The sequence below is a fragment of the Morone saxatilis genome, unplaced genomic scaffold, assembly GCF_004916995.1.
Source record: "Morone saxatilis isolate NCDOM2014 unplaced genomic scaffold, NCSU_SB_2.0 Contig15, whole genome shotgun sequence".
Taxonomy (NCBI): Eukaryota; Metazoa; Chordata; class Actinopteri; family Moronidae; genus Morone; species Morone saxatilis.
The window spans coordinates 12,715,844-12,740,146 of record NW_023339707.1 but is presented as its reverse complement, the minus strand read 5'-3'; the positions used below and the strand labels follow the sequence as shown (position 1 = coordinate 12,740,146).

At 42.9% G+C, this 24,303-nt stretch overlaps 1 protein-coding gene across 14 annotated transcripts in view; it reads right to left on the bottom strand.

Moving 5' to 3' along the window:
• Positions 1–9,659: 9,659 nt before the first annotated feature.
• The window catches only part of huwe1 (HECT, UBA and WWE domain containing E3 ubiquitin protein ligase 1), a 38,225-nt gene continuing 23,581 nt past the window's right edge, over positions 9,660–24,303 (bottom strand). For 6 of the 14 annotated variants that reach the window (XM_035656891.1, XM_035656893.1, XM_035656898.1 and 3 more), the window contains 30 exons: positions 23,608–23,735; positions 23,364–23,523; positions 22,905–23,133; positions 22,588–22,766; positions 22,412–22,501; positions 21,766–21,926; positions 21,610–21,652; positions 20,436–20,804; positions 20,017–20,227; positions 19,588–19,712; positions 19,256–19,476; positions 18,711–19,102; positions 17,909–18,572; positions 16,999–17,722; positions 16,794–16,888; positions 15,943–16,099; positions 15,709–15,841; positions 15,313–15,527; positions 14,962–15,209; positions 14,089–14,191; positions 13,569–13,718; positions 13,214–13,459; positions 13,007–13,124; positions 12,766–12,906; positions 12,387–12,674; positions 12,084–12,189; positions 11,684–11,801; positions 11,047–11,228; positions 10,640–10,830; positions 9,660–10,518 (listed from right to left, as the gene is read on the bottom strand). In XM_035656891.1, coding sequence (XP_035512784.1) covers positions 10,416–10,518; positions 10,640–10,830; positions 11,047–11,228; positions 11,684–11,801; positions 12,084–12,189; positions 12,387–12,674; positions 12,766–12,906; positions 13,007–13,124; positions 13,214–13,459; positions 13,569–13,718; positions 14,089–14,191; positions 14,962–15,209; positions 15,313–15,527; positions 15,709–15,841; positions 15,943–16,099; positions 16,794–16,888; positions 16,999–17,722; positions 17,909–18,572; positions 18,711–19,102; positions 19,256–19,476; positions 19,588–19,712; positions 20,017–20,227; positions 20,436–20,804; positions 21,610–21,652; positions 21,766–21,926; positions 22,412–22,501; positions 22,588–22,766; positions 22,905–23,133; positions 23,364–23,523; positions 23,608–23,735 — 6,290 coding nt within the window. In that variant the 3' untranslated portion in view covers positions 9,660–10,415. The remainder of the gene's footprint in view (positions 10,519–10,639; positions 10,831–11,046; positions 11,229–11,683; positions 11,802–12,083; positions 12,190–12,386; positions 12,675–12,765; positions 12,907–13,006; positions 13,125–13,213; positions 13,460–13,568; positions 13,719–14,088; positions 14,192–14,961; positions 15,210–15,312; positions 15,528–15,708; positions 15,842–15,942; positions 16,100–16,793; positions 16,889–16,998; positions 17,723–17,908; positions 18,573–18,710; positions 19,103–19,255; positions 19,477–19,587; positions 19,713–20,016; positions 20,228–20,435; positions 20,805–21,609; positions 21,653–21,765; positions 21,927–22,411; positions 22,502–22,587; positions 22,767–22,904; positions 23,134–23,363; positions 23,524–23,607; positions 23,736–24,303) is intronic. The other 8 variants (XM_035656896.1, XM_035656904.1, XM_035656897.1 and 5 more) reach the window with 6 other exon arrangements.

Sequence of the window (24,303 nt, the reverse complement as noted above, 5' to 3'; positions counted from 1 at the left end):
GAGCTGGCACCCCATGTACAGAGGCTGAGTCCTTGTTGCAGCCCCCAACAAATATATCTTAAAAATAACATTCATATAAAGCATTGAAATGATGGTGATTCCTGCTTTTCCTATAGCGCAAGTTGACATTTGTGATTTTGAATGACATGTCTCGACAACTATTGGATGGATTGCCATCAAATTTGGTACAAACATTCATTCAGTTTGTCCAATACTTTGGTAACTCAACTGTACTTTGTGTTAAGTGCTAATTAATATTTTGTTAGCACTATAACACCATAAACTAAATGGTTAACATGGTGAATATTATACTTGCTAAATATCAGCATGTTATCATTGTTATTGTTCACATGATGCTGTTAGCCTATAGCCTCACAGAGTCGCTATACACAGAGTTGCCTGTAGTATAGACTGTAGAATATGTCCAATTGTTTGTTTTAAATTAAAGTCATTGTAGTGCACTTTTGGACAATATAGTTTTTCAGTGTGTGTACTAGAGATTAATAGACTTTAGTTCAATTATATAATACTCACTCTGTTTGGGCAACGCTGAACCATCCAGACAAAAAACACACTGATGACTTTTGATCTATTTCTGAAATAAGAGAAGCGAAAGGAAGACAAAGGTTGGGGTGATAAATACACATCATTTCACACTTGTTCCTAAAAATAAAGTACAGTACAGAACATTCAGGTAATTGGGGCAGCACCATGTCCAGTCAGAAACCCCCATTCCCACTGAGCTGCTGTAGTTTTTCTTTGTGCCTCTCCAACCTGAGGGTGCCAGCCTGCCCATCTGCCATTGGTGCCCGAGGATATGCCAGGAATGCAGACAAAAGCTGCTACAGGAGCAGACAACATGGGAATAATGATTGATGAGGCCAGTTTAGATAGGCGAGAACCTCTGCCATTATCCTCAGGAGAGGTTGGATGGCTGAAGAAAGGCTGAGAGTTCAGGGTCAAAACTGTGGCTGGATGGATGCCAGGAGAGGAGAGAAAGACTGGATGGGCCATTGGAGAAGAACATGGGATGGACATGACTATGCTAAATGAATCTGGAATCACATACAGTTGTTTTTTTTCATTAAAGTAATTAGCTCAATATTTGTGACTTTTTGGAAGAGAAAGGTTGTGGTAATTTTTTATTTTACTAAAGGTAGGGGAACTTGTTGATCTAGAAACTGAGATCTTACATACTTCATCACTAGGGGCAGAACTAGATGTTAAACAAAAGACAGAAACAGAAAAAGTGTTTCCCTTTCATTTTAATGTTATATGACAATCCTTTTTGTAAAATTACTTCTGGAAAAATGATTGACTTGAGCTGTGTTTTAGGAAGGGAACCTTTTCTGTGGCAGTTTTTATTTGTAGAGACAGAAGAAAAAGTACTCTGTCTGCAGTGTTATGTGAGAAGATATGTTCATATCCGACAATCGTTTCACTACCACAACATTGTGGTCTTTTTGGTGTCCACATCCGCTGCACTTGTACGTGTGTGACACAATAAATAACATAACTAATTATGACAACATAAAGGTAATTTGGCCATGTGAAAACTGGATTTTACTTTCTTAACAGGAATTTATTAAGATTTAACAGTTAATGTGATTCTCGGAACTCGTGTCATTTAATTTCCCCAGCCTTTGTTCAGACCGAGCTATCAAAACAAAAAAACAAACACTGTAATATTTAGAAGGCAGTTCCAAGCGGCTGAGGGAGGAAGTTTAGCATTCAGCTTATAGTTAGTCTCACTCAGGCCGATCAATAAACATTATGTCTGATTGTTTTACCTCCTCAGAGTTTCGTCCACCTCCCTGACCTCTGTAGTATAAACTTATCTGTGTGAAGACATTTACCTCAGCTGTCACTGGCCGGCCTTCACTCAAAACCACTCATGTGTGAGAGACTTCTTACTTGCCCTTGCAAAAGCTCTCTGCTCATTTTCCTTCCTCCCGACTTGACTGTAAGTGAGTCAGCTGGCAGACTGGCGGGAGAGATGGAATGATATATGAGGAGTAAGACGGGAGTGTGGAGCGAGAAAGGGAGAGAGAGGAAGAAAGGCTATGAATGAACAACTTAAAGCCCGGAGTGGCAGGAGAAACAGATGCAGTCAGCAAAATACAGAGAGAGACAATTCCATCAGCTTAAAAAGCGAGGGGATGGAGGCAATATAGTAAATGGTTGCAGTATAGGGTGTGGAGGTGCAGAGAGAGGGGGGAAGAAGTATTGTGGAGAATGCACCAGAGTAAAGCAGACAGGGATAGGAGGACACAGTGTCATAGAGGGAGGTGTGAATACATGAACATATACATACACCGATCAGACAGAACATTCTGATATATATGAGGCTTCAAATAAACATTTTGTCCTCAAAGTTGATGTGTTAGAAGTGCAAAAATGGGCAACATGGGGATTTGAGGGACTTTGACAAGGGCCACATTGTGATCAGACTAGACGATGGGTTCAGAGCAATCTCTAAAATTGCAGTCTTGTGGGGTGTTCCTGGTCTGCAGTGGTCAGCACCTATCAAAAGGGCTCCAAGGAAGGAAAAGTGCTGAACCGGAGACAGGGTCACGGGTGGCCAAGGCTCACTGATGCACGTGGGGAGTGAAGGCTGGTCTGTGTGGGATCCGAAAGACGAGCTACTGTAGCTCAAACTGCTGAAAAATGTAATGCTGGTTCTAAAAGAAAGATGTCCAAAGAGGAAGAAGACCCACAGCAGGCCAACACTAAAATAGACACTGATGCAACAGCTGCAGTAGTGGAGGAATACCAACTGGCTGCACAATAATAAAATGTTTAATCTTGATTTTTAATCTTAAAAAATGTGTAGGAGACAAAAGGGGGAAAATCTGTGCCGTGTGTGTTGTAACAGTAAAGTGGAAGCAGATGCCTGAATGAAAAACAAATATCTAAATTCCTATGATAATCAGTGATTACTCAATATTACAGTCTTGGCCAATAACGATTGGGAAACACAGGGGGGGCATAAACAGTTCCAGGAAAAGTTAAATGTTTAGCTAACAATTCAATTTTCTGTCAGAAAATGATTTTCAACCATTTATATGACTTGTATCATCTTCACCTGCTACAACTAGAACTCCTGTTTGACTTCAGAGCTTTTGACTGGTCAAAGAGCAGCTTTATTCTGCTGTTTGGAGGTTGTAAGTACAACAAAAAGTTTAAGGAAGGGACAGATATTTATCAGATTTCAATTCAAACTACTGTCACAGTATTCTTTTAACATCTAATCCACTTTTATTGTCTGCTTCTGCATTATTCAACAAAGCACATAACCTGCATATAAAACTGCCTAGCATTCTGGCAAGTAAAAGTGTTCACATTAAAGTACTATAGGCCTACCTTCTCCTCAGTGTTGTAAAAATAAAGTGTGCATCTAAGCCAGGTGCATAGATTTTCCCTGGCAGCAAAATTATATTTGCAGCAACCACACCAAATGTTCCACACCAGAAGACTCTGTTGTTAAATAAGTGGTCTAACATTGTATGTAAGGCCAGTGGATGTGCTTGTGAAGCCCTAGTGCCTTTAGGGGGAAAGCAGTTAACAGCTGAATGAATGGCTTCTGCTTCCATCGACACTCAACAACAAGGTTAGTCATAGCCACTTTAACATGAGGGTTGGTCTGGAATAGTGCAGAAACAACGAGTCAATTAATAGATTAGTCGACTGACTGAAATTTAAAACTCAAAACTATTTTGGGCTTAATTGTCATTTATTAAGATTAGCCAAAAGTTTACAGGTTCCTGCTTCTCAAATGTGAAGATTTTCTGATTTCCTGATGTATTCTGTCAAAAAGGCCTATTGTAAATTTAATATCTTTGGGTTTTGGACTATGCTGTGCTATCTAGAGACATTACTACATTTTTGAAAAAGGCAGGTGTAAAATAATTAAATTAATTGTTGGTGGCGCCCGGTTAGCTCAGTGGTAAGAGCTGCGACCCATTGTAAGAGGTGAGCACATTGTGCAGCGCCCCAGGGTTCGAATTCCTGACCTGTGGCCCTTTAGACCTGACGTGTCATCCCCTTCTCTCTCTGTCCCCCTTTTCTCTGTCTATCTTCAACTGTTACTATCATAAGGGCAATAAAAGCCCCAAAAAATACCTTTAAAAAAAAAAAAAAATTAATGGTTGGTTTCCATTTAGCTGCTGGAGTTTCAGCATCCTAGTATTGTGCCATAATTCATTAGTAATAATAGTAATGTACTTTCCCTATAAGTCAAAATGTCTTTCTGTGAATAAAGTAAATTGTAATGGGCACTAGATAAAATAATGAAATAGAAAATTCCAATAATAAAAAAAAAATTTGTTGTAGCCATACAACACAGGGTTAAAATAAAGTAGAGGAAAGTGAGAACGTGTGGAGAGTGTTGAGGAGGTGCTTGGAGCCACAGAGAGTGACAGAAAAAGATATAAAAAAAAGATAGCAGCGAGCCAACAGTACACGGGGGGGAAGAGGAGGAAAAAAAAAGAACGTTGATGTGACAATTTTTACAGAGAAAGAGAGAAGTGACAGACAACAGAGCCAAAGATAGAACAAGAGTGAGAAGTGGCCAGTCAGGGGTAGATGCAACAACTCTCCTCCACTGACTGCACACTTCCTGGGTTGCTGATGTGGCTGGTGTTTGGAGATCCATTGATCCGGTTAAAGTCATTAGGTGGCCAGAAGGTCAGCCAGCCGTCTCTGACCCGGCGTTAATCACTCGCTAATTGAAGTGAAATGACTCTGATTTAGTTTCCTGCCATGCTTAGAGGGGACCGGCTGCCAGATATGACCAGCACTTCACTCACCAGAACACATCTCATTAGGTGTGTTAACTGCATGTAAATAGCTATGAGTCAGCCTCAGACAAATGTGCAGTGGTTCGCCAAAGGTTAGAGCACCATGAAAGATAAGTCGTTGTTGCCGGAGAATCAAAAGGAGGGCAGTCAGTCGGAGGGGAAATGGCAATTTGCAGCTTATGTATACTCAAATTTTCATCATTGATATTCAAATCAAGGTTTTGCATAGAATTTGTTACTGCGCAAACGGTGTGTCTAGATTGTTAAACAAAGGAACGACTGTGATGTTTTCTAGTTTACTGCCTTTGACTTCCAAGGTTTTTCCTCTTCCAAAAATAGAAATGACCCTTTACTGTCCTTTATCTTGTATTACAATGCACCATGTAGGAATTACATCATCCCATGATTTGCATTTTTTAGTGCAGCGTAATGGGGTAGCCATGAAAATGTCACCAAGGGGAGATTGAGATTCTCATGCAGATAAATAAGCTGTTTATTTGGAGATGGTGCCATTAGATCCAAACTGCAGTTATTGCCTGCTGCTTTATTAAATCCCTCTCAGTGGCTCAACAATATTACTTCCTCAAACGATAACCTTCAGTAGTTGACCGCATTACATGATCTGTAATATGACAGGGCGGAGTTTCATGCCGTGGCTTGTCTCCTGTAAAATGCCACAAGGTGCCCACTGCTGTGCCACTGAGGGGAGGTGAGGGAGAAGCTTGAAGAGGAAGGGGTTGGAGATGCAATGTGGTAAATAGATAGCGACCAGAGATACATGGAAGCTCAGAGGTAATAAAGACTGTGACCTTTACAGTAGACAGACTGTCACTCCTGGTTTAGGTCTGGTCTCTGCGGTCTCGGCGCATGTGTCTGTGACCAAAAGGCCAGCCTACGTGCACCCACCTGAGCCCAACTTTTTCCCACAGCTGACTCTCTCACTCTCCCTGTGGACAAAACACACACACACGCAGAAGAGATGTTGAGAATAAGCAGTCATTTCTGCTGCTCTCCTCCGCGGCCCTTGTCCTCACAGGCAGGGCAGAGACAGCAGCCTAATCAGGAGGTGATGACAAACCCGACAGATTCACAACAGCATATAACACCCCCCATAACCCGTCACACTGCTGTCAAAACGGAGGGCTGCTCCTGTCCACCTCGATATGTCAAGCGTCTCCTGTATCTATACATTTGGAGCACATGGTTTACAACATTCGCTGCAATAAATTCAAGGAAGAGAGAGAAATGTGAAAAAGTAACACAACAACATCATGAGTCTGATTAGCAAGTTTCCACTGGGATACTTTATATTTGGAACATCCATCATGAATAAACCACACTGAATTAATGTGGAAAAACAATGACAAGCTGACTGTGCGGCGCTCACACCCTGTAAATAGCAACACCGCTAACTGATTCCTGCTGCAAATGAAGCCCGTGTTAACTGATGAACACTCATCAAGCCTCACCTTTATGCCTCTAGTGCTCTGGAGGATCAAGAAGTGGAAGGTGTAGAAGTGGATGATGAATTCTGCAAAAAAAAAGGGTTAAGCACCATCATCCATTTTCTCCAGTATAAACATCTCTCTAGCTAATTAGAAACATTAAACCAATTACTCTAATGAACTGATTTTTGTCCGCATGCCCATTTGGGCTCTGTGCTAAAGAAGCCTTTTATCATTTTACTCTGTGAGAGCTGTAATATTGTGATTTATTCCAGACACATTGTGGACAGCAGCAGTAAAATGTATTAGGCTGAGAGCTTTTTGGCTCAGACACAAAGTAGTCATTATTAATGAACTCCACCGGCCTTCATTTCCTCCTCCGCTCCACTATCAACAATAAGGAGGGATCTGTATTATTGGTACACTTGGTTTACTACCAATATGTTGTTGTTTTTTTCAGAAATTAGCGCTTTAGTTGCCTTTTAAGTAATTCACTGGTCATTTATTTTTCATATTGTAGTATGAAATGGAAAAAAAAAGGTACCATAGTGAGACAAATTCTGAATTCGTCACACTGTTCCTCACATGCAGACTAAAGCCAAGTCAGTGACTCCAAACACAAATCATTTCAATTGTTGTGTCAACAGTCACCCCAAAATTGTTCCCGGAGCATGAAATGGAAAACATCATAAAGTGACTTCGCTGGAAACCAAAATGCACTGACATGGAGAATGCGTGATAGACAACATCCTGTTCGATGCAGTGATCCCCACCCAGTGGAGGGGCCGGCACAGTGCATTGCAACAGCTCATTTGGCAGCAGCCCCGATATCTCCATCTCTTACTGACATTTACAGGAAACATATTCAGCCAAAGTTGCGACACAATTTCCCTAAAATCCTAACCCCCCGAGCAGCAGACAAGTTACCCCATTTGTGAGGAAATGTATTGTGAAATCCTTTTCCAGGCATATTCCCTGCATGAATTAATTTTTTTCTCTCCTTTAATTGCAAAGCCTCCACACAGCAACAGATGCTTACAGAATATGTCAATCAGGCGTGGCAAACAGAAAATTGCATCTGTGCTTCACACATGAAAGGAGAACCCGTGGGGGGGTTGGGGCAAAAAGAAACCTGGCTGGCCAAAGTACTGTAAAACCAGGGCTTACTGTGGGGTCTAAAATCCCTGCATGACAACTCTGTAATTTCATTTACCATGCCTCAGCACACACCAAATCAGACATGGACGCTCCCTGTTCTGCAACCAGTGTGTAGGTTTTCAGCTGGGGTGGGGGAGGGTCAGAGAAGCAGCGAAGGAACACTGGCAGCAGTGGTTTGTGGTAGTGGGAGTTCGATTTCCAGTGTTGTAGTGGGTCCTCAAGTGGAACAAATTCTGCACGCAAGAGCAGGTAAAAGAAGATGGATGCATGGGCTTTAGCAGACGTGTGAAGAAACCCCGAGACGCAGAACCAACAGAAGTATTCTTTAACTGGGTATTGTGGCTACAGAAAGAAAGTAAATACCTATAAAATCCCTGGTGACAATAATGAGTTTTCTTGATGGGAACAAGGAGTGTTAGTGTGTGGACAGTTTTCCATTCACCTGCTAACATGGAGTGGTTCCCAGTAAACTCTGGATTGAAGTCTATATCCAAGAAGAACATTAACTTGCTTTAATTGTTTGTTTTTTGTACATGTAGACCTTAAAGACTTTGGTCTAGTCTTTTAAGAAGAAATTATTTCTATCCTGGTCTCCTTTGAGGACTAAATGTCCACGAGCCAGCTGCAATAGATAACTATAATGTTATAATGTTATTAACAACTAGACTAGTGAACATTTTAAAATTTAGAGATTTATTTAATTAAGTTACTAAATTAAAATACCACAGAAACTAATTTGTACGTAGCATTAGAGAGGAGTTGTTACTAACTAAATAATCATACCCACTTTTTCTTTAAGCTTTATAAATATTATATTTATATATTTTTAAGCTTTAGCTAACTAACTGAACCAACTGACAGAGCTAACATTAGCTTGCTAATATGTCCCCTTCAGAGTAAAATGACAAATAATCTATATGTGACCTGACACTTCATCAAAATAATGTTTAATGATGTAAACTTTAAAAATACATTTCACAAAAATAACACAATATACCTCAAATTACAAAATGTCAGTCTAAATGACTAGCTAGTAAGCTAACCTAGCTAGAGTCAGGTTTGCATAAGCGAATATTTAATACCTCTTATTCTAAACTGCATGAATACAACAAACTCTGAAAAAACATTTATCCATGAATGTATATATATATATATATATATAAATAAAACAAAAACATACCTACATTTACAAAGTATTGGCAATTAACGTCAAGTGTGGTAGAGTTGTTGTCTCCCTATAACAACTTGTTGGCAGTTACACGGTTACCATGTTACCATTTTAGTTGATTGCTTTTGATTGGACAGGGATACAGACGTTTCCTAGCAACCAGTTCACACATTAGTGAAGTCCTTACTAGACAAGACATTTTGTTTTTTAAAATTTTAATGGTGCCACCACTCCATTGAGTAAATCACTAGTTAGGATTTTACACACAAACTAGTGATGGATTTATGAATAGCTGATGCAACCCAATCCATGAGCTCTTGGTCCTTTGAAATCTGGAAACAGGAAAACCACAGCTCCATTTTCAGTCTTCATCTGGTCAAAACCAAGGGAATTAATATACATTTTTCATTGTAGACTTTACTTTTGTTAAGCCATGCCACTGAGCCAAGCAGGCACAGAGGGTCCATTTCCATCCACGATAGGCTGCATGAATACAAGCAGATGAAATCTGTAACACTACCCTTAGCTTGTGGCCCACACTATGCTAAGAAATTCAAGTCAGTGCTCTCCGTGTTATCTTCAGTTAGTCAGTAATGAAAGGCAGTAAGGAGAGGATACTGTGGGCTATGTGACAGAATCAAGGGTACAGACAATCATTTGAGACTGGAGGGCATACAGGGCCAGTGTCAGCATGGGAAATGACAGCACTGCTGCAAGAAGCTCACGTTATGCTCCCAACTGATTGTTTTAAACTAAAGGCTGTGGGCAGTGCATGAGAAATGTGCTCCAGGACGGCATCAGTCATTACACGTTACTGTACTTGATGTTGTCATGTGGGGCAGTTTTTTTTCTGATTCATCGCTGGGATCAGTGTAAATGTCAACTGTTGGATTGATTTCATTTCACAGAATCATTGGAGACTCAATTGATAAACTGTCAATCACAATACTGCTAATATAAATTATTTTCTATTGAGAATTGTCCAACTAGGCTTCTGGTGCAATTACATACAGAATTAACACATTGTATTTTTGATGAGATGAATTGACTGCAAGTAATGGTTAAACACTGTTAAAAGAGACAATGGACGCAATTTTATGCATTTATTCATGTAGTTATTCCACTCTGATTCAAAGGCTCAAGGCTGGGTCAGCGATTTAATAGCCAAAAATACTCTAGAATTTATGGTTAAGGTTTTTTTTTTATCTCCTTCAGGTTTTCTCTTCATTTTTTTTGTACCATCCTTCCTTAAAAATGCCACAAAACTTTGAAAAGTGCATTTTTGTTTATATCTCCAAAACTTCTCAAGTTGTTCATATACCCCCAATAAAAATGTCCCCCATCGTCAAGGCTTGTGAGGTCACAAATTTGCAACAAGAAACCACCAACATTTTTTCCCCAAAGGTTTTATAACCATCCTGTTCAAACAACATTCTCTTTTTTCTTTTTACACAGCCAGAGAACAAAAAAGATTAAACATAATAAACTCCCAAACCTTTTGTACAGAGAAATCAAACTAAATGATGAAAACGTCTCTTATATTAGTCCATGTTTTATCCTCTGAATCCACTCTTGCATTTGCCATTAAATTGGGAAGGGAGACACAATTGTGTCAACATGAGGCTCTCTGTGTTGTACGCAATGTCAATCAGTCCAACTTGCTGGTTTTATCTGCTTTATATGGAATAGAAACCAGTAAGTCTAGGCCATTCAACAAGTAATCCAGTAATGTCTATGATGGGGTGTGTGCGTGCGTTCAAAGTTATCAGTGTGAATGTGTCAGGAGTAGGCAAATCTAAATCAAGTGTTTGTATGCATGTCTGTGTGTGTTAAGAGTCTCATAGTTTAGGCCAGTCCGAATCCCTCTGAGCATTCCTGAATGGCCAACAGCAGCATATGTCTCAGCTTCTCATAGCTCTCATAAGCTGGGAGGTCCAGCTGGTTAAAGCTAAAAAGGTGGAAAAAAGAGAAAGAACATTAAATTAAAGATAAATCTTCACAATTTTGCTCCTTCCAGGATTGTTATATTGTTATATAATTATTTATTGCTTGTAGACTTGTATGTTTACCAGGTATGAGCAGATGGCAGGCGGTCAGTGGAGCGATCGTCACGGTGGATCTGGAACTTCTGGATGCCGTTCATGCCCTCCAGAGCAGCAAAACCCTGGAGGGGAACCTTGGAAGTGCCGGTGACAAACTGTAGGAACTTGGCCCGGTCTGCCTGGTCAAAGGACCGCAAGGCCCTCCAGAACCATTGGATCTAAAGTAAAAAAAACAAAAAAACACATGATCAAAGCAGTTCAGTTAGAAATGTGTTCCATTATAATTTTAATTTAGTTGTTTTTCTGTCCAAGGGTAAGATAGTTAAGACTAGAACATGCAAGATATGCACATTTGACTGAGGCGAAGAAACCTGAAAAACAGATGTATAAGTGGGAAGACACATAAATAACAATGTTTTATGATTATTATTCACCTGGATGGAGCTGGACTGGTATTTGTGATATTCAGTGTTGGCCTTTAGGTCATCGATGTCAATAGTGGGCAGGCCAGAGATGAGCAGCTCCAGCTCCTGCTCGGTGAAGATGGAGATCAGCCTCTTGGGGATGATCTCGTAGAATCCCTCAAGGAAGGCTGCTAGCTGTTTGCGGATCGCACCTAGAAAACAAATAAGGGTATTCACTCTGGGATCTTTCTAGAGTACTGAGAATATTATTTTCTTGGCAAGCAGCCAATATTATTCTATCAATTAATTTGGTGGCTTTTTTTCCCCTTCAATTAAGCAGCTGAGAAGTCAAAGCTTTAATGAATAATGTATTTGAGCAGCAGCTGGATGTTGCTGCTTATGATAAATCAGCCATCTTCCAGAAAGAAACACCTTTCGCTCCCTGCAGCATATTGATTAGTTCAAAAACAGTGCTGCCACCTGGAGCTTTATGGAGTCATTTTTCATACTACATGCAGCCCAAACATTTCAAGTTATATCTGTTGATTAAGAGACATAACTTAAGAAATTTAAATGGACTAGTTGTTTTTACCAGTAATGCTGAGCATTATTAAAACGCTACTGTTAATGAGAAATTAAATAATTAATGAAATAACCACAATCTCACCTGTCATCTTCATCTGGCATACCAGGTGCACATACTCTTTTTTGTTTTCCTCTGTTACCAGGATATTGGCTCCATTTGGCTTGAGGTCTCTCACTTCACACACCCCAAACTCCTGGACCTACACAGGCAAGAGCACATGAAGACTTTCAGTGTTGCTTGTCTTGCGTTTCAGCTTAATATTTTACAGTGAGTCGCAGATGGGATCCATTATCAGCTTTTTAAGGCCATCAGATTCCAAATTACACTTTTGCAGCACTTATTTTAATGAGAACAATTCCAAGCATTTGGGATTCAAACCCTTGAGGCCCATTTTCAATTTCAACAGTTAAGGAGCGAATACAGCATGAGAATCAATTTTCCACTTGAAGCTAATTGAAACATTTAGAGAACAGACACAAACCTCTGTGCTGAATGTCAGCTCATAACCCAGCGTGGACACATCATTCTCCAACAAGTACACCAAGCCCTGGAAGAACGGGTAGTCCTCGCTCTCCATGTCTGTGTACCTGGTAGTATCACAGAAATACATCCATATTATAAACACACTCAAGAAAAAGACTGCAATATATAGCACACTAACTCTCTGGTTACCACAACGTTTAGTGTAGCAGTCAGCAGGGAATGGTTTGTTAGGATATATACTGTAGTGGGAACATGTCTAACAGTTAGGGTACTTGGCTCTAACTGCCAGTAGCTCAAATACCTGACACTCTTGCCCAGGATGTGCTTGTAGAAGCTGCGGGTGAAGTAGCACTCCAATAACCGGTTATCATAGACTGCCTTGGCCACCACACGACCCACAAACTTGAAGTAGCTGAGGTGGTTAGGGTTGCAGTGGGATGAAGGGTTGATGGTATAGGTGACACGGTCGCCTGGCGAAGTGCGGAACAGAGCATACATGGGGTTGAACATCTCCCGGGAGATGATCATGTACCACTCCCTCAGCAGGCCACCAGCATCCTGGCCCTCCTCCCCTTCAAAAACAATGTACCTGTAATAGGAAGGGAGCAGAGTACGACTCAGATTGGGTGGTTCTGAATTAAGAGGACACGCAAGTGGATAGAAAGGAAATGCAGCCTTACAGCCTATTCTTCATGTCCTCTGGGCTTTTGCGATGCAGCTCCCTGTACGAGTCCTCAAACACGTGATCCCTCCTCACATGCACAGCCATGTCCTCCTTTCTTAAGCCTTCATCCAGTCGCTCTAACTCCTGGCGGAAGTACCTGCAGAGATGGCCAGAAAGACGAGCATGTCAGCGAGTTAAAAAGCCAATAACTGGGTATTAAAAAGTGTAAGACTAAAGTGTAAGATAAATCTCCTTACTTCCTCTTAACGTCAAAGTCCAGGATGCGTATGTAGTCAACCAGTACTGCAAAAGGCCCATCAGCCAAGTGAGTGGTGGACTGGCGCAGGATCTGGTTAAGCACTGTGCGGTGAGTTTCTAAAAAGAAGAATAAGTCCCATTAGACAATGTACTACATATCAGAACAAAGCGTTGCCATTCTCCTTAGGTAAATCGTTCAGGCTCACCAGCAAAGCGGAGGAACTTCTGGGTGTCTGGTGGCAGGTTTGAAGAGATGTGCATGGAGGATGGCTCCCTGGAAAAGAACGGGTCTAGGGATGAAGGTGTGGCAGGTGTAAGGGGTGCTGGCGACAGCGGTGGAGGCTCATCTTTGATGTGAGAAAGCTGGCTCTCCCGAGTGTCCCTCACAGGTGGTTTGCTCTCTCGCTCTGTGGCATGCACTAGGAAGAAAGCTTCCACAGCAGGCTGGAGAACTGGGGAAACAAACAAACAAAAAATAATTATCCATTCATCAACAGAGAAATACAATATAAATCACATACAACATAAAGAAATACATTCCTTATGAAATATTCCACTTACCCAGTACGGCATGCTGGTCATGGGACTCCTCCAGCTCTTTCAGGCACTCCCCGAGCATGTCCCACAGTTCATCCAACAACAGCTGCTCGCTGAGCAGTGGGAGGTCTGGAAGTCTCTCTTCACTCTCTGACTGGCCGTTTCCTTCTTCATCTAAAACATAAAGTTCCAATTTAGTCTGAACCATTACGTTATACTGTCATCAACTATGAACAAGCCCATATTCAGCTATCTATATTAAAAGTGAGATCAAACACATTAAAACGTGTAACACCAGCCACAAACAGTCTAATATTAAAGCAAATCAAATATGTATTGTGAGGTTCTTGAGGGCTCCTGTCCCTTGTCATTTAACCAATTAATTATGTGTCATTTCTAATGGATCAGTTTATATTAATTGTGCAACTGGAGGACTAAATTAATCAAATAAAAAATAAAATAAAAAAGGCATTATAACAGAGAATTTACTGACAAAACAAAATAAAAACACAGTGAACCAGCAGATGTTTTAAGGGAGTCATACCCAGAGGTGCAGGGTCCTGCTCGAGAGGAGATGGCTGGTCAACATCCATTGGAGAGTCATCTCTTTGGGCTGCCTGGGCTTCTGACATTGACTGCACTTCAGACTACAGAAAAGAAATCAGGGAGGATCAGAGACAGAGAGAGGATGAACAACACGGACAAAAACACTTGATTAATGATAAAAAAAATTTCATAGCAAACATCTTGACTGATATCGCCATGCATAATGACATTCCCATGATCCACTGTGACAGGAGGGGAACTGGAACGGAGTAGGGAAGGAGGGAGGGCTAAAAGCATGAAGCCATGTCAGCCAGCAAACAGACAAAATCAGTTGAACAGATCAAAAAGGTTGGAGCAGGCAGCACACACATTTGGACCATTTCAACAGTAAAACATGTCAATGCAAAGACACTGATAGAGAATGTAGTGAATCACTGGCACATCTGTCAATGTTCATCATGGCAGCAGTTGTCACTAAGCATAAACCACTTGAGGTAGCAGGCTGTATGGTGACTGCACACTGTATTATGTTGTTTGCAGACACAATGCAATACCATGAAAGAGGTTAACTGTAGTTTATTTTTCCCAAATAAGACAGATATGCATTGCAAGTAACTGGTTAGCTTGTGCTTTTCCAAAATGCAAAGCCAGTACAGGCAAAGCCAAATTACTCATGAAGCATGTTGTAGCGCACAGCAGTTTCTCCAGTATTTATCTTGATGACCACCACAGTAACTGTGAAATAATTATACTGTGATGGTCATACTACTCAATCAATTTGATTTTTTTCAGCTTACAAATGGTCTCCTACAGTAAGTGTGTGCAGTGTGTGAGTAGAAGTCTGCCTGCTGTCAATGCAGCCCATGCTAACCGTGGCAGCAGCAGCCGTGCCAGCAGGGGGAGCAGCACCAGTGGGGGCATGGGGGGCAGCCACTGAGGATCCAGCAGCAACGGCGACGGCGGCGGCGGCAGAGGCAGAAGAGGCGGTGGGTGGGGGAGCCTGTTGGAGCCGGCGTGCCCGCTGACCCTCTCTCACCATCTGGATGATAGCGTCAGCCTCAGCCTCTAGCTGACGCACCGCAGCCTGGATGCTACTGGCTGAGCCCAAACTGGTGGAGCCTGGCCGGTGAAAGAGGGAGAAGAGAGGTTTCATCACTCGATACAACATCAGGATATTTTATGCATACACAAAGAATATTATGTTTATGTAACATCATCTTACCTAACCGCCCTGTCTGTTTGGCTTTCTTGTTGGCACGCCGTGTGTCCTCACGGAGCTGGATAATGACCTGCAGCACTCGTAAGAAAAACTTCTGCGTTGATGTCTTGGAAGTTAGAGAGCTCATACAGGGAAGCTGTAGTTCACGTCCTCCGAGAGTCCTCTTCTGGGCAGCCACAATGACGACACTTTCCGACCCGTCAAACCTGTGCCCCAACCAACAAATGCAAACAAGGTAAAGGACATTGACCTACAAGTGAAAGATACTATAATTACAGACTGTCAAGTGTCTTGGGCTAATTTAACTAGAGTTTAGATTTAACAGAACCACCCTCTCTCTCCTGCATGTGTACTAACAACCTAATGTAACTGGGTGGTCCAGAGTCATCACTAGCTAACCTGCTGGTCATCTTGCCCTTGAGCCTGGCGGAGATGGAGGAATCCTCAGGAGGGGCATCAGGAGAATGAGAATCAGCATGTGCCCGTCTCTGCTGCTCCAAGTTGTATTCTCTAAGTTCGGCCAGTAATGTGCCTGAGAGGGATAAAATGTTTAAACATGTGTGCAATGAGAAAACTGTATTTGCTTAAATGAGAGCATGAGAACAGGCAACTGTGTAGTTGCCCAGCACTGACCGATCTGTTTGCAAAGAGTGTATCCGAGGTGTCTAGCTCCACTGAGCAACAGTCTGAGCACAGTGTCTCTTGTGGAGCCGTCTCCTCTAGATAACTGCAGCAGGATGTTAGCTGCATCTTCCAGACCCTCCTCTGAACATGAGTGAGATGTCAACACCTTGTAAGGAAGAGGAAAAGATAATTAGAAAAAGTAGATCAGGGAAAAGATGTATTGTGGTGTGTCTTTTTTTGTGTGAAGTAATGAAATGTAGATTTCACAGAAAAACTATAAATTATAAATTACTTGGATTATATTTCATGTCCCGACACTATTTTTCTAAGAGTTTTTTCACTGTTCAATGCAGCTAAAACAAGGTTCTCTTATTTTTGGTGAGAACAGCTCGGACAATACTTCCAGTAACAGAAATTTGAGAGAGAATTAGGGTTTCATGCTTTGGTGGTTTGGCTGCTGATCCCTTAATTAGTAGAATATTTAACTACTCAAGTGTTTGGGCTGCAGATGCTATTTTTTTTATTATCCAATTTCCATCCAGATTAATTAGACAACATATATTGTTTTTAAATGATCCAAAAAAAAACCTGAAAAATTCCTGGTTCTCTTTCTTTTGAAAAAAAACGAATACAACCAGAGAGCGATAAACCTAACCGATAAAATATGCCTTTAGACTGAATTTTCCCCTTTGTTTGCCTTATTTACCTATCATAAAGTTATCCAGACTACTACTTGCAAAACAATTTGTTTGATACCAAGTTAGACTTTTCCATGAGCAGTAATAGAAATTCACATTCAATGTTTCACGATGACACCATGAATGACACCATGTGACACCTTTTCCAACTTTTTCCCATACCTCCACAGAGAGCTGAAGCTGTTTCTCTGTGAGTCCAGTGGACGCCATCTTGTTGTCACTCTCTGTACTGCTAGTAGTGCCCCTCAGTTTCCCTGCTTTGGAAAAACACCCCAAAAAATATACATCATTATTGTCTACTAAATTGCTGTTACCTTTTATTTAGACAAATGAACTGATTATATATTTTGGAATCAATTAAGACTACCTGTAGAGGTTGTTCCAGTGGACGTAGGTATAGAGATTGTTGTAGAGGATGTCTGAGAGGCTGCTAGACTTGTCCCTGAGGATGTACCCTGGGCTGCCACAGCTCCCACAGAGGACCCTGGGATTGCCACAGTGGGCTGGGCAGAGCCCACTGACACAACGCCCTGTGTTGTGATTGAGGGTGTGGCTCCTGAGCTGGTTGCCACGTTGGGGTTGGCAGCCTGTGGGGTGGGGTGTCCAGCAGGCACCTCGGTGGCCTTGTTGTCAGGCAGGGCAATGGATATGAGGGAGAGCAGGCGCAACAGCTTTTCAGTGAGCAAGGAGCTCCGTCTGATGACTGGGTGGGACAACATGTTCATCAGTTGGCCTAGAGGTGAGGTCTCCAGGCTGAACTGAGCCCCCTCTGCCTCCGCACTGCCCCCGAGAGGCACTGTCTTCATAGAGGCTTTGCCCTTACGGCTGACATTCATGTTGTCCAGCTTGACCAGCAGGTCCCAAAAATCTGTGGAGATTCCTAGAGACTGGAGAGTAGCGGCAGCAGCGCCCAAGGAGTTCTGGGTGTTAGAGGCATTGGAGCTGGGGTTGCTCTGAGACTGCGACCCTGACCTGGATCCACCACCTCCAAGCCCTGCCCCAGAAGAGACTGAACAAAGGCGAGAATCCAGGTCAGAAGAAGATGCCGACAGATCCTTACAGCGCTGCTGAGTAAAGTGGCTGGGGAACACCTATAGGAACAGTAACAAAAAGGACATTAATTATTATAACTATAATAATAAATATAACACACAGGCAGCCATCAGCACAGCACAGGCATTGCACACAACATCACACGCCACACACCCCACACACATGATGAGCATTATTGCATAGGGGGCATATATGATGCAGCAGATGTGGATAAAGACTCTCACCTTAGCGAGCTGGATTAGTGTGTCCAACACATGTCGACAGACCACTGGAGCAGCTTGTGGGTGGATGTGGACAGTGGAACCTCCACCTCCAGCACATGTAACACCTGCAGCAGTGCCTGACACTCCTCCTCCCAGTGTTCCAGATCCTGTAGATCCCCCGGCTGAGTGCCTATCGGCATGCTTCCTACCTGATACTCGCTGAATCTGGAAAATGTTTGTCCGGCAGCCCAAGGCTGCGTCCATAGAAACAGAGAGCCAGGAAAGCTGGCTGGAGCTGCGAGACTCCACCCTGTTCAGTAGCTCTAAGGAGGAAGATGAGGATGAAGAAGAGGAGGAGGACGAAGAGGAGAGGGAGGAGGTAGCTGAGCCTTTTCCTCCACAACCTCCGTGGATGCTCCTCTTGCCACGAGAATCTTCCAGACGTGAGGTCTCCACACACACCTCACTCTCGCTGCTGCGTTGGAGGATGGATAACAGGCTGCGAATGACCCACCCCCGTGTCTGAGAGTGGTAGCAGAGGTTCCTGAGCACACGGTGCAGACGGCTGGTATTAAGTTTTGGTTCATCCACAAACAACAAAACCAGTAGGCAGGACAAGGCCTCGTGGTCCAGCAGCAATCGACCACGCAGACGCAACAAGGAGTCCACGCTGGAACTGGATGGTCTGAGGAAACAAAATAACAACATATTATCACCTGTCAAAAGTGCAGTATGATCTGATCAAGGCCACCTAAGACATTTTCTATAACGCATAAGTTCTTTGATTCACACAAATGGCAATGAGATGACAGTCTTCTCTCACCTGTGATTTGTTCCTCCGCCCATCTGAAATGTGCCTCCTCTCTGCACAGCCAGTCGGGTGTACTGGACGCCCCGATTGCTCCCTAATCGACTGGTGAAGGCTGGTGAGCGCAAGATGGCTGATAGGGCTGAAGATGATCTATGACCAAACAACCTCTCATGCATCAGTTGCCTCTGGCGTGCCTCTTGCTCTCTACGCAACGCGGCTGCCTCAGCAGCAATGTCCGGGGGCATGACAGCCAAAACGCTGTCCTCCATGTCCTCCAGGACACTACGCCGGAGTTCTGAGGGCAGCGTCTGGATAAAGGTGACTGGATCCAGAGGGGTGTCTCCCTGCGGGGGCTGTTGGGCTAGCTCCCTGCGCTGCTGCTCTGCCCGTTGCTGGGCAAGAACCTAAGACAACCAATTGAAAACTTAGTTTAGATTATCTGTGATTCCTTTGATGATTTGCTTGGAAATAATTTTTTCTTTTTACTACAGTTGGCGGGTCTAAATGTAAGCATTTTTTAATATTTTATAATTTTTTAATTATAATAAGAGCCTCACCTCCTCCTGGATGGCAGGCGGCAATGCAGCCAGGAACTCCGGGCTGACCTCTGTAACCCCTGGTCCTCCTAGCACAGGTGCAGTTGTGGAAGGCAGGCTGGTGGCAACAGGAGGACGGGAGGGTGGTCGGATGCCAAGCTGATTTTGCAGCACCTCTCTGCGGATGTCCTCAGGAAGAGCTGCCAGGAAAGAGGGATCAACACCCTCTGGCAGACTGATGCCTGCCAAGACAAAGAAACATCACAAACCGGATGAGATTATGTTTTGTTAAAAATATTAGAAAAAACTATTAAATTATTAAAAATAAAATGTAGGGTAGCAAATCCTTTTACCTGCTAGTGGGTCCTCCTCCTCATTGCTGGTAGATGGAAGGGGCTCTTCCTGGATGGCCTGAGACTGGCTGTCAGCGCTGTCACTCCTTGGCATCGTTTCCCCAGGTGATGAGACAGAAGTGGACCTGTAAATATAAAGATCATATACGCAGCGGATTTACACAGTGTCAAAATGACTAGAAGGGAAGTGCATTTGGAAAGCTAGGTGGTGGGGATTTCACTGAACCATTAATGCACTAACTGAATCTTAACTGAAATGCTGGCTTTCAACTCCATTTTGTTTTGTGTGAAACAGAAGTTACATGTACTGAGAATGAGAAGGGGGTAAGCATTTTACACAGCCTAGAACTTTTTACATGTATGGTTATCTGGCCTAGAGATACAGGGTACATGCTTTTGAATGTTAATTTGGTCAGGGACGCTACTCACCCAGTCTCTGCATCCGTCTGTCTGTCAGTCAGCCCACTCTCCCTGCTGCCAGACAGCTCCTGAGACAGCTGGGGGGTCTGGGCTGGGTTGGAAGCAGCTTCTTCCTGAGTGGCAGAGGCAGGGCTGCTGGTATCCATGGGGGATCCTTCCAGTTGTGACACGCCCACTACAGCAGGCTCTGAGGTCTCCACAATGTCTGGACTTAGAGAGGCTGAGAAAGAAAAAAAAAAAAAAAAAAGCAGTGAGGACATTATGTCATTAACACACTGTAGAAAAATTCCTTGGGTCATTTTTTTTATTTCAGTGTTGAGAAACTTTTACTACACATACGATCGTGATCAACATTATCATTTACATTACAGATGTGAGTCCTTACTGTTGGCCAATCTGTATAAAGAGAGTTTTCAAAGTTAGTCTACCTTCCCTGCCTTCATCCAACGCTCCTCCTCCACCACCTCCTCCGACTCTCTCACCGATTGTGGGTGCCGGGGACATTTCCATCTGAGATGCCTCCGCTTCGCTGTTTGGCCTGTCAGCTGCCGACAAGGGTGGAAGGCCTGCCCCCGCCAGAGCAGCCAGTGAGCTGGCATGCGATTCAGCCAGTAGCAGGTCAGCAATTGGCTGGTGGACCTGCTGACTGATCGCAGTCTCCAGGGAGACTAGGGCCTGTTCATGAGGAGCAGGTGTGGTGGGAGTGACCTCTCCAGATGGAGGAGCAGTGAGGAAGCCTTCTGAGACCCTGGGTGGGTCCAGACATGACACTGTACCACCCTGAGCTTGCTCACCTTCTGCAATACCCAGAAAGAAAAACGTAAATTTCTTCAGTGACTGAAACAGATTAAAAAGAAAAATACTTTTTCTGGAAATACGACTGCATAGTTTGTAAAAGTGACTGGCAGTTGTTCTCTGTCATCATTTACAGACGCTTACTTAGTAAATAAGCCTTCGCAATATTTTTCAATTATAGAAAACATTTTCCACAGTACACAATTGCAAACAAATTTGCAAGCAAGCAGACCAAGCACAAAAAGGAACGGAAACAGCAATATGGTGATTGGTTATTGATCACTGTCAACACAGATGCCATGGGCCTCCGCTGAGGAAGGCAGTAAGTTGTATAGTTATCTCCTCAACGGGGTGCACAATCCTGATCCCCAACAACAACACAACTTACTACCTCACCACAGCAGAGCCAGTTGCAGACAAATTGCAATTAATAAAAGATACATAATGAAGCAACATTATACTCCAGAGACGTAATGCAAATATGTGGAATTAGGTGCTTAAGGCAGCAAAGTAGATCAGATATCTCAGTTGGATAATTATTTGTGCCATTCGCAAGTTATGGGTGGATCTCCTTCACAGCAGCTGAAGAAATTGAGCTGGTATAGCGTTGCCATAAGAAAGACAGTAGACTGTATAGTTATCTCCCAGATCTGGTGTGATCCTAAAACTATACAAACTACTACCTCATCCCACAGCACGCTCTGCTGGCTGCTTGTCTCTGCTTGGTGTTCATCCTCGAGATGTGTCCATTCCTAACAAGAATTTTAACATTAAGAAACAAAAACAAAATTAAACAAATGTCAGTACCTGCAGTGTTCTCTGCACCATTAACTGTCCCCAAGCCAGAACCCTAAGGACAAAATAAACAGTTCACATTAGCAAAATAAAAATACCAAAAGATGGCATACATTTCTGTTAGAAAACACCTTCTACTACACAGCCAAACATGTATTATTTGCCAACCTGCAGGCTCTGTTCCCTGGCCTGTTCTGCTCCAGAAGCCCGCCTCTCATTCTGCTTAGACTCCTCCTCCTCAGCCAGCTGCCTTCTTCTCTTCTCCCTACGCTCTTCCAGTTCCTCATCCCGCAGACTCTCGAGATGCTGCAGGATAGGCACCTTCACCACTGAAAGCAGATACATGTCAAAATTCACCCTTGGTTGTGGCTGTGACTTAAAAGTTGCAACAAGTCATTCAGTCCAATTAATAGCTTTAGACATGAATCCTGGGGCATTGGTGACAGTGTTTTACTCCCTGTGGCACTGTGGTTACTAACAAAGTAGACCAATAAAGAGCAAATATGCAACAAACTATACTATATACTACTTACTATAAACTGCGAGTGCTACTGCGCTTGGATTTTCTAAGAAAATGTGCTGGACCCTATGTCTATCAAGCACTTCACTAAAAAGCAGATCAGTCTGTCTGAATCACTTGCTTTGATTGTTTGAGTATAGATACTCAAACATGTATTTCCTGAAAGCTCCAATAGTCATCCACAGAATGTTACATTATCCATGTTGAGCTACTCAGTCCTTAAAATAGTTTTTCATGATAAAATGATAAAATTTATCTCCATTGATACACGTCTCCAGTCTGAGACCAACCTACCTGCTACACAGTCGTGCATACTCTCAGCATCCAGCACTTTACACTCATCTGTCCATCTAGTTAAGGCAGTGGGAATACTGGAGAGGGTGCCTGGAGAGAAAGAAACAGGTTAGGAATTCAGGCAAATACTAAACAAATGGACTGTTACATTTACGACAGCCAATAGTTATTCTCACCAGCTTGTCCCCCAGTACTGCTCTGCTCATGGAAAAAGTCATCCAACAGCTCATCATCAGAACGAGCAATGATGTGCACATCCTCATTTCCGACCAAAAGGCGGGCACGACCACGAGATTGCAGAGGCAGAGAACTGGACAGCTGTAAAATGTCTGCTGCAGCACTGGGGCCCAACAATCTAAAGGGATTACAGGGGGAACAGATATTTCAATTAGCATCATCACTCAAACAAAGAATGGTGGTATAACAGCGGTTGCAAAACAGATTTGTTTAACACAAGAACAACAACAACAACAAAAAACAAACATGCTTTCACCTTTGCAAGATGAGCGGAGGGTTGGGCTGGCGGTTGCCAGGGTAGTGGACATGGATGGTGTGTCCGCTGTTGGCAGTCAATTGGCGTAGTGTTCTCTGGCTGCGACCCATGCCCTGTGCCAGGCGGCTGCTAGTTCCTGCCACACCTAGGGTGAGGGAACCGTGGTCAGCATGGCGCACCATCAGTGGGTGGGAGCTGGGGATGTTGCCTGGGGAGGGAGGGATGTCAGCTGATGGAAAAACAACAGAAAACAGTAGGCAGACATTAGGGGGACAGCTCTGGCACAACCCCAAGTAATGTTTATGAAAAATAAAATAAAAATTCTGTATAATTTGTTTATTTGTGTTTGTAACTCCTAATTTGGGATGTCTGAATATACGTTTTTGGGGGCAACTGGGACATTCCTACAAATAATAGATTTGACTTTAGTAAATGTTACTAATAAATGATCCTGCTTACCGTTGTTGGAGAACATGTTGTCAAACTCTATGATGAGGTCATCATCCCTGTCAAACCTTTCGAAGCGGATGTGTGGCGCGGCATTGATGTCAGGGAAGTCCTCATCCAACTCCATCTCTGAACCTTCATCATCATCATCCTCATCTCCTTCTTCATCATCCTTGAAGAAAAGTAGCAGCCATGAGTCTTAAGGACAGGAAACATTCAAGAGTTGTTCATGGAACCTCATTGCATAAATTCATACCTGATCCTCCTCCTCTTCTTCTTCTTCCTCCTCCTCCTCATCCTGGCTGTCTTCATCATCATTGCTGCCACTAGAATCTTCCTCCTGTGTGTGCTCCTCATCTTCTGGCTCCAGGATGTTCATGGAGTCTGATGGAAGATAGGAAACAAAGTCCATTACAAGATCTTAAAAATGGAGAATCTGTCAGTAAGCCCAGTCACAACCACTGTGAGGTTATTTACATAATAAATATGGTTGTGTCAACGGTACTTTTAAGGTTACCAACTGAATAACGTCAATAAATCAGTGCCATATTTCGGTACCTGGGAGCGCACATAATTAGTTAGTTGGATAAGTTGTTGTTGGAGATAACGGGGCGTTTAGCCACAGGCATGTCAACTCACGTACTGAACATGAGACTTGCGCAACTGAAACTTTCCACAGGGTCTCATGTCACTGTTCCACTGTCTCACGCAGTAAAAAAACATTTATAACTGATGACAGCACAAAAAGAGGACACTTAGACCACATGGACAGACCACAGTCAGTGTCGCTGCCTCTCCTCTCGGAGCATGTAGAGGCAGAGTGAGTGAGTTACTATGGTTACAGGGACCCGTGTCACTTTCAAACTGTCATATACAATATTATTAAGTTAGTATGCCTTTGACTTTTTTTTTGAATTTTTATTATTACACAGGGGGGGAGAGAGAGAGAGAG